The following is a 12,033-nucleotide window of genomic DNA, read 5'->3' as shown; positions in this document are numbered from 1 at the left end:
CCGTCACTCCGTCAGTCTGTGAGTCTGTCACACTTTTCTGGATCCTGCAATAACTTTAAAAGTTCTTAATATTTTTTCATAAAACTTGAAAGATTGATAGATGGCAATATGGACATTATGTACGTCATTTCATGTTGTCCCTCCGTCAACAATTCTGGTTGCTATGGCAACAAATAAAAAAATATATTTCTGACAATGGTGGAGCCGTTAGGGGACATATATTGCTTGAAAATAGTCTTGTTGAACATGTAGCATGTTTGTCCGTAGAATCAGCCATCTTAATTTAATAAATACATACGAATTTAGAAACTGAAGAAATAAAGAAAATAAAAACGCTTTGCTATATGTCAATTTATAGTTAAATGTGTTTTCTTTTACAAAATAGTTTTGACAAAATACTGGCTAGACTAAGCTCCCTTTAGTAAATTGTATCTTGTACAATGTTTCTCATCACATTAGCCGTTCTGATTTGCTGCTAAGGTACTTTACTATACGCATGTGATCGTTCTATAAATAGTTTCTTAATGAAAAAACTAAACTCTTGCTCATGTTGTTCTTAAAATATTTGTACATTTTTTTCCAAAACAGGCTGCATATAAAACATTTGATAAAGCTTCTACAAAACCATTAACAGACTAACATAATTATGTTTAACATTAATTAGAAATCATAGCATCAACCAGGAATAAAAATGACCAACTTTCCAATGAACACCAAAAATCATGAGAAGTATCCTCATTATAGTCACGGATAACCATCAAATAAATTCAAACTTCTAAAAATTGAAAAATATAACATTAACTTTAAGCACTTCTTGAGTTGTTGTTTTTTTGTTAAAGGCATGATACTATGAGGAGGGCTGATACTATGAAAATAAGGGATAGAGAAATCCTGTGAAGAAATGAGCAGTTGATGAGTTTAACAAAATATAGTTACAAATCAAGTGGCATCTAGTTTTATTTTGACATGCTTATTCAAGACAAAAAGCATGTTTTCTTCAAAACAGTGTCATGCTAGGTGATAATTTTGCGACTTGTTTTTAATTGCAGAAAGATTGGATAGTCCTTTCAAACAGATCGTATCAACTGAATGTCACAGACATGTAAGTAACGGCATCTTTATGTACTTACAATGTCATGATTCAAGATCCTTCGTTGGTGGGTTTGCTATCAAATTTTGTGGATAAAGTATGAAAAAGCTTACTTTTTGTGAAGTTTGAAGGTTTCTTGAAACGGTAATAATGCAGTGATGTTGGCAGCATTGTCACCAATTCTTTCTGTATTACATTTACAAGATTTTAATATTGCCTTCAGAACCTTTACTGCTTACTTCAACATTTGCATTACTCGGTTAATTAGTAAATTAATTGTATCCCTTATCTGCTAATATCAACAATCTTTGCTTCCTCTTTTACATTTACATTGACTTAAGTTTGACTTGAAATTATTTGAATGAGCTGTCTAACTTGAAGATAATTCAGACTTTTTCAATGGCTTTCATTTTTTTACATTCAATTTTTAAAATTAAAATTGTGCATACTTTTAATGAAGAAAAGTGTAATAAAAATAAACTGTAGATCAGCATTCTTATACAATTCTTGCTAATATATTCCAATTCTAGATTCTGCTTTTATATTTTTTCTTGTTACCATGAACGGTTTGCTCAGTTGAAAAAGTGCTGTACTTCAAATCCATGGATTGTGGGTTCAGTTTATGAAATATTTTCCATTCTTCCCCTACCTCTGATTCATGTAGAGCAGTTTAAAAGATCTATCATATTGCTGGTAACCACATTGTCCCTGGAAAAGTGTTTGGTGGCAAACTTACCATGTGCAATGACTGAAATACTGTTGAAAACGTTAAAAAATCAAACTAAACGTACAAACAAGAAACAAAATGATGTGGTAACATAAACATATTTTTAAGCATGATAATACAATGTGAAATACATCATATTTGTTTAATGTTGTAGGTTTTCCGCATCTGGCACTCCACAGAATGTCGCTTACAGTGATGCGAGGTTTGGTGGTGAAAATAATGTCAAGGTTGTCTACAGCAAGAAAACCTATCGAGGCTTTGAGATAACATTCAGCAGACCCGTAAATGCATCGGACATGTATGATTTACCCGTGTCAGGATCCTTAACAGTTGAAATGGGCCACAACTCAACCATGAACCCTTCAACTGAATTGGCTGGTTATGTGTCTAAAGAGACGTACTTTTATGGTTTGTAGTATTTTATATAACTTTAATGACTATGTAAATACTTTTTACACTATAAATTTGTCCAGAGATTCTATCAGATAAAGTCTTCCTTTCATTAATTCATAAACAAGTACATGTATTAGTGTTTTTATTATGCCCCAAACGAGAGGCATATAGTATTTGCATTGTCTGTAAATCAGTCTGTCCATCCTTTCATCTGTCAGTCTATTCCATGTTTTGTGCGATGTATAAAGCTATAAGTATTGAAGCATTTCAAATGAAATGAAACTTCATATTACGAGAGATGAATTTTACCCTTTCCCAATCAAAAGTAAAAAAGTTAAAGTAACAATAATTATTGCTATGTAAAAACAGCATTAAACCAGAACAGCCTGTGAGTTGCTTGCTGTTTTTGCAGGTTTAATGCTGTTTGCTGCTCATCAGTATCTAAGGGTTGGAAATGAAGCCTTTAAAACTTGAATTTATTAAGAAAGGTCTTTAATTAAATCTAACTTTGGAAGGAATATATATATACACGTGTGTCAAAATACGCATCTAAGTGGTAAAGGGTTAAGAGGAACTGCAAAGTACAGGGAACCATAACTTTATCTTTATTAGTTAAGGAGTTATTTCCCTTTTTATCTTATTTTATTCCAAGTCCATTTTATTCTGCAGCACATAAAGCCCTTAGTATTGAAGATATTTGCATACAACTGTGTGAATTGTTATCTGACTTGCAATACCAATACCAAGTACTCTCTTATCAGGATTTGTATAGTTCTGTCCCTTTGCATATTTTTTGTATTGTCTGTGTCTTGTGTGCAGCATAACTATAACAGTATTGAGCATTGTTTTAAAGAACCTTCATATAATATTAGATTGCTTTAATAGGAAACAACAACATGTGATAAAGTTTTCCATTAGTTTATGTTTCATGTGCTAGGCATAAATTCATAAGTATAGAAAGGATTACAATAAAACTAAATATATTGATAAAGAACATTAGAAGGAAGAAAATGGTACAAAAATCATAACTCTGCGTTAGGTATTGCTTTTGCTTTCTGAAAATTATTATTATAATAATATATTTATTATCACACGCCAAAGGTGGAGGGATAAAGAAATTGGTGTAGTATGTCACACTATTTTATGGGCTATATTGCTAAAACTATGTAAGATATACAACTAAAACTTCATGTATGTATAGATATGAATCAGAAGAAGTGCCATCCACAAGAACCATAACCCTTCAGTTCTTAAATTAAAGTTATTGCCCTTTGTTTTTCTATCATAATGATGTAACTTTCAGGGCATTATCTCAGATACCAAACAAGATTATCAACATGAAAATCCATGGATGTTTTGTTATAAAAAGGGATATTGTGATGCTTAAGAACTATGACCCTTCAGTTTCTGAAATAAGAGTTATTGAATTTTATTGTTCTTGTATGAAGTGACTATTCAGGGCATTATCTCAGATAGCATACACTATTTCAACCAGAAACTTCATGGATGTATTGATATCAATGAGGCGAGGTGTCATGCCTAAGAGCCATTACCCTACAATTCTGAAATAAGAGTTATGGCCCTTTGTTGTTTGTCAATGATTCAACTTTTCATGAAAATGTATGGGTCTATAGATATCAATGATATCAATTGTGAGAAATGCAATTTATTAAAACAATAACCCTACACTTCGTTATTTTACAGTTATTGCCCTGTTTATCAATCCGCATGTTGGTCTGTCTGTCAACAATAAAAATCAGTCTTATATGCCTTTTAATTTTTTGTTGCAGAACAAATTTGACACATATAATTATTCTTATCATTGTTACAACCAGATGCCTTAGCTGCCCTTGACCAGTTCTTCCCAAACAGTAGAGAGGCAGTGTGTTACAGTGGGATAGTAATTGGTGCAATCCTCAGTGAAGAGTGCGCCAGGGGAGGCTACCTTGATGCAGACGCCACTGAACAGACCATGTGCATGTACGTGTTTACAGCCAGGGCCAGTAGCATAGAACAAAAATTGTTTATTCAGGCTGTTATTTGCTGTGATGTTTTAACAAACCAAAAAGCCAACAGGTATCATAAACATAATTGTACTATGCAGTAAAATCTGCATTTTACAATTATTTCCATATCTGATAACAGGAAGAATTAACCTGTTTTAAGTCTAAACATCCTCCCATCCTTTGATTGTCTTCAAACTTGAATATATAAAGATGCATTTTGCCAGGAACTTAGCATCAGTAGAAATGTAAAACTACTTCACTTAATAAAAGATTTGTGTTGGTTAAGCTTAGTAATTTTTCTGTAAGCTTCATAGTGAACATCCTTATGTTAAAGTAAATTATTCATTTGTAACAAAAAAAGAATCAAGATGTATTCTGTAGTCCAAAACACGTCATAAATTGTATTATTTGTTGTATCTTCTATATTATACCTGTCTATTGAACAGGACTGAATGGCGGTCGCTATTGTGTGTGAAGAACATTCTGTCCTCGCTAGGCCTCATTTGCAGCGAGTACAGCCTGCGAATACTCTTTAATCATCAGGACTTCAGGGCTGTGTACTTCCCCAGAACAGGTCCATCATGTGGTATGTAACCTGCCGTCTCGTGCAATGTAACCTGAAGTATGTAGTGCTTTTTTTCTTAGTGTTTTAGCTCGGCTGTTTTCGGAGAAAACCCGAGGTATTGTCATAGCCAGGTCGACGTCCGTCGTCCGCGTCATGCTAAAACCTTAACATTTTGTTAAGGTTTTGAACATTGGCTCTAAAATCAAAGTGCTTCAACCTACAACTTTGAAACTTAATATGTAGCTGCACCTTGATGAGTTTTACATGCCACACCCATTTTCGGGTCACTAGGTCAAAGGTCAAGGTCACTGTAACCTCTAAAAAAATCTGACAAGCTTTCATTTATTCAAAACTGCACCCGCAGCCGAGCGTGGGCACCCGTTTCGCGATGCTCTTGTTTAAAGAAGGCCATGGCCGTCTCGAATTATGGTTCACCAATATAAATAATGATTTTAAAAAATCAAGTTATTTAGTAGTAATAAGGGACATTTTTCTTTATAAATGTTATTTAATAAGATAATTTTGTTGTTGTTTACATGAATTGTGCATACTCCATATATTTCCCTTTATTAGTATACCAAGTTTCATCCATATATCTTGAGTACTATTCTTTATACAAACAAATTCCCGTTTTACCATTTATTTATACTTTCCGTTAATTATAATTTATTATAAATACATGTATCACTTTTTTATGCTTTCAGAGTCCCATTTCCCCTGTGAGACCCATGTGTTACAGAATGGTGACGCTATAGCAACTCAGTGCCTCCCTGCATCCATCAATCTCCTTTACACTCCTGTGGCCGGCTTCCTCAACCAAACCACCTTGAATGGTTCTGAACTGATGTCATGCAAGTATGTGATTTGGCAGACAAATCATGCAAGTATGTTCCATGATTGAAAAAAATCATGAAAGTATTTCAATGACAGAAGATACATTTAAGTATGTTCCATGATGGAAAAAATCTTGAAAGCATTTCAAGGATAGATTCAAACGTTTAAGTAGGTTCCACAGGGCTCAACATTAACAGTTGTCCTATTGCCCCTGGCAAGTAAAAGTTGGGTCCGGGCATGTTATTTTATAATCTGTTGTCCGCCCAGGCAAGGGCAAAAAAGAACAAAAAGCATTAAATTAAGACTTTAATTAGACTTTAATTGCTGTAATCATTTTTTCAAATGTGCAAACATTAAAAAGGTTTTGTGGTGTATCAATTTGATTTTTATTAAAAAATATGTGGTTAACAGTCAATGTGATATTTTATGTTTGGGCAAGTGGCTTTACTTTAAGGGCAAGTAGATTTTCTAAGTACTTGCCCGGCAGGGCAAGTTGGATTTAGGTTAATGTTGAGCCCTGTTCCATGATGGAAAAAATCATGCAGATATGCTCCATTACAGAACAACTCATACAAGTGTGTTCCATGGCAGAAAAATATGCAATCATGCTCCATGACTGAATAAAAACGGATCTGTGAGATAACAATTCATAAAAGAATGTTATTTGATAGGAAAAAAGAGGAATTATGATCCATTACAGAATAAAATAATGCAATTATTTCCTTGAGAGAACATTCCAATCAAGTATGCTTCATGACGCAACATCTCATTTAAGTATTCAAGTATGCAACTATAATAGAACAATGGGCAATAATGTTCCAAGATAAAAAAACCTGCAAGTACAATCGATGATTAAACAATGTGTTGAGTAGACATAAGTCAGTAATGGCGGCTGAAAGTCAATGTCAAATGTTTTAGTCTACTTTTTGTGTTTGCATCATATCTCATAATCCCTTTTACCCTTTCCCACTAAGAAGCAAAGTGAAAATGGCTATGTGCAAACAGAATAAAACGAGAACAGCCAGCGAGAAACTCACAGTATGTTCAGGTTTTATGCTGTTTGCTGCTCATCCGTATCTTAGAGTTTGAGATGATGCCTTAAAAACCTGAATCTAATTAGAAAGGATTTTAATTATATTTAACTTTCTAAGGAACCACACTTGCATCAAAATACGTATCTAAGTAGTAAAGGGTTAAAGGATTTTCATGAAAATTGGCTAAACTTTTAAGATATACCGATGTTAAGGGTAAAGCATGAGTCATTCATTCCTGCTCAATGTCAAGGTTGTTCAACAAAGAAAAAATATTAGCCTCTATTTTAATGTTTGGTCTATATCTCCTTTACTTATTGAATGATTTTTATCAAACTTGAGTCATTTGCCAGAGTGCAAAAGGCATGAGTCAGTAGGTCTGTCTCAAAATCACGGTCACCACTTCAAGGTCAAGACAATTTTTGCAGTGGATACTTTTTTTTTTTTGGACGGCTTTTTTTTATTCATGATTTTACTGAATACAAAAAGATGTTGAATGAAGAAGTATACTATTGTCATAACTCTGTTTCAGTGTGTGGCGTCAAGCTGTATTCTGCTCTCTTGGAATCCTGTATGCAAGCAACCACACGTTGTTCGCCACTTGTGGCATCACTGCCACATTCCATCCTTCACTCATAGCCCTGACCAACATTGCTCTGGACATGCAGAATGATTCGCCAAAATATGAGGCCGATCATTACAATCAATGCAGTATGTTTGATTCTGTCAAGATGCTAAATTGATTTTAACAGTAACGAATCCTCAATAATTCTAACTTTACTTCTTTTTGGTACCATATTGTCTGGCAATTCTCATTTTAAGTTTATTAGCTCTATACCTCTGTTGTGACTTCATGAATTCTATTTATACTTAAGGATCTTTATATTTTCTCACTGACAAATGGATGGTACTCTGAAAATATTTAGCTATAATGACTTGTTTGTCAAAAGCCTTTTTCTGTATATCTACTACATATATTCTATTAGAACTTCAGACCAAATAACATATATTCCCATATTCATTGGCTATTGCTGATGACTGACAACTGTATTTTATCTAAAGTCTGTCATGCTAGGAAAACACTATATATATATATATATTTTTGTCTTACTAGAAAACACTCGAGGAAGGTACTTCTGTCAATCTATAACAAATTACCAATACATATGTCATGCATACAAATGATCATTTATTCACTCTAGAAAACACTATGTCTGTCAGACTAGAAAATGCTATTATTGTCAAAGCAGAAAACATCACTTTTGTGATACTAGAAACACTTTTTGTCTGTCCTTCCAGAAAAATGCAACTTTGGTCAAACTCGTAAGCTCTACATCTGTCATAATAGAAAGCACTACTGCTATTATACTACATACTCAGCTCTTTTCCTACTGGAAAACACTGTGCCTGTTCTTCTAGGAAGAACCTCTACTTTTGTCGTACTGGAAAGCACAACCTCAGTCATACTAGAAAACTGCTCTAATGCTGTCATACAATTGAGGCATGTTTCAGCTTCAGGACTGGACTCTCCGCCTTCCAGCCCCTGCCCGGTATCCACAGACCTGCTATACCTGGTGGTAGGGGCATGCAGTAGAGACATCGTAGGGAATGGAACGCAGCAGAAACAGTACCAGGATCAGTGCAAGTGGGTGCTCATGAAACGATTGTTCTAGCCTAAGTGTTTACCATTGACCATGTCCCACTTAGAAGCAAAGTGAAAATGGCTTGTGCAAACAGCATAAAACCAGAACGCCTGCGAGTTACTCGAAGTATGTTAAGGTTTTATGCTGCTTGCTGCTCATCAGTATTTAAGAGTTGGAAATTAAGCCTTTAGAACTTGAATATAGTTAGAAAGGTTTTTTTAAATTAATTTAACTTCCTAAGGGATTACAAACGCGTCAAAATAAGTAACAAAGTGGTAAAGGGTAAATAAAAAATAACAATAAAATAATGAAAACTTTAATCCCAATTTCATTAATTAAAGCAAATTTAGATTTTGATTTTTACCTGCATTTTAAGCTCACATGAGTTCATGAACAAAGAACTCAGGGTGCACTGTGGTTCCTAAAACTACTTGACGGGTTTTGATAAAACTTGGAAGGAATAATCCTTGGATGTTTCTTAAAAGACTTCTTCAAATCATTTGATTATTTACAAAAATATGGTAACAAAAGTCTTTAAAAAAGGAAAACAGTATTGCAATGGGTATATCTCATAATAATTTTGTCACCAATACTCTTTGTGACTGAATTAAGAGAATTATTTTAATTTTCTAAAACTTTATATTATAATATTATAACTTATATTTTTTCACTTGACAACTATATATTCTGGGCAACTTGTCTCAGCTAGACAAACTATATATGTTCATTGTATTTCATTCTGCCTAAACAGTTCACTAGAAGCATGTGTGGACAAAATAAAAATGGCCTACCGTGGATACTGTCCTACAATAGATCAAATAATGTCAGCTACTATGCACGATTTAGAGAACCTCAGCTACGTACAGACAACTATTGGCTTCAATCCCATGGGGTGCTCAGGTAAAACTATTTACTGTCAATTTATAACAATAAAGAATATACTGATCTATCAACTTAATTTAATATTTCTCTGAATTTAGAATAGATTGGAAACATAAAAAAATCAGCGCTTATCAAAAAGGCATATTTTTTCTATTTTTATGTCCCCCACCACTTTAGTGGGGGACATACATGTATTGTTTTTTCCCTGTCTGTTGGTTTGTTTGTTTGTTTGCGCCAGCTTTAACATTTGCAATAACTTTTGCAATATTGAAAATAGCAACTTGATATTTGGCATGCATGTGTATCTCATGGAGCTGCACATTTTGAGTGGTGAAAGGTCAAGGTCATCCTTCAAGGTCAAAGGTCAAATATATAGCCTCAAAGCGGCGCAAAAGGGGACATAGTGTTTCTGACAAACACATATCGTGTTTGCCTTTAAAATAGCAATCTAACTAATAGCGAAGATATATTTGATTCCACTCGGCTATTCCAGATATGTGAATATCAGGACATGATAAATGAGCAGTTCAATTAAGCCATATCTACTGTAAATGGTTTCAAAAAATGCAGCTCTTTATATGAGGCACACATATTTGCTATTAAACCTTTACCCCATAAGAAGCAAAGTGAAAATGGCTTTTGCAAACATCATAAAACCAGAATTGCCTGCGAGTAAATTTAAGTGGTAAGCCATATCTACTGTCATTTGTTTGAAACCAAAGGCAGCTCTGTATATGATGCACAAATATTTGCTGTTAATGCGTACAAAATACTTATAGCACTATTTTGTGTTCTAATTGACAGAACCAGACTGCTTGGATGTGTTGATGATTTACAATACAACTAAGTATGACTGCATGCTTGACCTAAACAACGTTTTGCGCGCAGACAATATTTCCATGGAGTCGTGCAGGTATGGAATGTGAACATTCTTTAAGTTTACAAAACAAAAGTTCAAATTATGTTAAATTATTACCGAAAAAAAATCAAGTATGAAAATCTTGTCTTATTAAATTTTTTTTATTTTATATTTAACCGCAGATAGTGATTGTATTAAACTGTTTTATAATGTTATTCACCAATTTTGAAAAGAAAAAATTAGAATAGGCTTGTCTGAATAATAATTTTAATACAAAATGGAGCAATATAAAATATAAATGTGTTAGTTTTACGGAGGACAGGGATCACATATTATTTGAATCAAACGATTTGTTTAATCAACCTTGTAAATATGTCAGTTGGCACAAACAGGTCCAGAAATGTTGTGTTTTGGTTGGTATTTCAGTCTGCTAAAGGAACTGCGTCTATGTATAAATGAAAGCATGGTAAGGAGTAGAACCGAGTGTACAGTGGTAGACTATGATGTGGTGCTCACCAGCGACCTCATGCACAAATATGTGACCTTGTACCGGGCAGAGTTTGGTGCTGCTATGGGTGAACCTTCCTCCATGTACTTCAATTTGTATCTCCTCGAGTGTTCTTGTAAGTAGAAATGTTTCATTTTGATAAGCTTTATTTTCAGTTTTGAATAGAAATTATGCTTGAGAATATGATGTTTGATTGTGTATCAAAGGACAGTTTTCATGTCATAAATACGTTACCTGCTACATATTAGCGTACTCCTTTCCAAGGGGAATTAACTCATCCGGAAAATTAACTGGGATCCCGCCACCTCCATACTGTAATATAGACTAGGTTAAACATAGTGCAATGCAACCCAGGCAAAAACCAGTAACCAGCCCTCAATATTCTTTCCGGATCAACCAGGTGTATACGGCTATGTCTTCTACGGCTCTGAATTGAACATTGTTTTTCGATATGTTTCACTTGGTTTAATGGGGTTTTGATTAAATAAATTTTGTTATTTATCTTTTTACTTCTCATTCGGAATATTTTATGTGGATTTAATGTAAACGTGCAAAACGTGTTTTTCTAATGCGTGAAACTTTAATTGTGTTCAGCTTTGCTGTTGTTTTTTTTGTATGTGCTCATGTACATGAGCACGTGCATATCGTGATCTTCGTCAATAGGCAATAGATCTGTACCGGAAAAGCACGAGTTTAGAAAAACCCACTAATCACCCCGGTACAAACAACGCTGGTCCATTAAATCAACCAATGATAGCTTACTTCAAATTATAACGGTTGATACAGTGTGTGATTTTGAAAGGATTATAAATGGGTCATGTTTATTTGCACCAGCAGATTAGTAGGTTTTTCCAAAAAAATCTGCATCGATCGACGTCTGACCAGGGACCGGTCCGGGCACCGGTCATTGACCGATCCGGTCACACCGGTCACCGTTTATGGAAACGGTCACCGGTCAGAAGAAGAAGTCGTTCATCATCATTGGACTATTCTTCTTCTCCTTGGTTGAAAGATTCATAGTCATCAACGAGCTGCCCTTTCATTGAGCGGTTCTCGGCGTCGATATGCTCAGAAGCGATCACGTCGCTCACGGAAACACTTTTTTAGGAACCTTATTTCCAGCATAGCCTAACAATGTTTCGGCATCGCAGGTATATGGGACGTCGCCACTCCTCACGTAGGCGTTAACGTACCTGCTGGTCATATCGACGGTCCCCATTTTCTTCCTTTACGGAATATCATGTCTCCATTCCACGTATGTTGGTTCCTTTATGGCATCCACACATATTGAAGTCACCTAACCTTATTTGTATGCGTATACTAGTTCGTTTTACCTTCAGGCTTCGGGATTAGGTGTTCATCTCTCCACTACGACTACATTGGACACTTTGTGCCTATCAATACTGATAATCTACCATTGTTTTCCGGTTTACATTATCAGTTAGATGACTTCGTGGATGGTCATTCTTCTGCACCAGATATTTCTCTTCTTACG

The 12,033-nt window shown here is 34.6% G+C and overlaps 1 protein-coding gene across 1 annotated transcript in view; it reads left to right on the top strand.

The window, feature by feature from the left end:
* The window catches only part of LOC127840633 (uncharacterized), a 317,893-nt gene that overhangs the window by 256,118 nt on the left and 49,742 nt on the right, over positions 1-12,033 (top strand). Inside the window, exons 120-129 of the mRNA XM_052369044.1 lie at positions 1,050-1,102; positions 1,972-2,225; positions 4,046-4,190; positions 4,663-4,802; positions 5,486-5,636; positions 7,179-7,357; positions 8,159-8,291; positions 9,041-9,189; positions 9,976-10,084; positions 10,457-10,653. Coding sequence (XP_052225004.1) covers positions 1,050-1,102; positions 1,972-2,225; positions 4,046-4,190; positions 4,663-4,802; positions 5,486-5,636; positions 7,179-7,357; positions 8,159-8,291; positions 9,041-9,189; positions 9,976-10,084; positions 10,457-10,653 — 1,510 coding nt within the window. The remainder of the gene's footprint in view (positions 1-1,049; positions 1,103-1,971; positions 2,226-4,045; positions 4,191-4,662; positions 4,803-5,485; positions 5,637-7,178; positions 7,358-8,158; positions 8,292-9,040; positions 9,190-9,975; positions 10,085-10,456; positions 10,654-12,033) is intronic.

Source organism: Dreissena polymorpha, chromosome 8, assembly GCF_020536995.1.
Source record: "Dreissena polymorpha isolate Duluth1 chromosome 8, UMN_Dpol_1.0, whole genome shotgun sequence".
Lineage (NCBI taxonomy): Eukaryota > Metazoa > Mollusca > Bivalvia > Myida > Dreissenidae > Dreissena > Dreissena polymorpha.
Note: the sequence above shows the minus strand (reverse complement) of the source record. Positions and strands in the feature narration are given on the sequence as shown.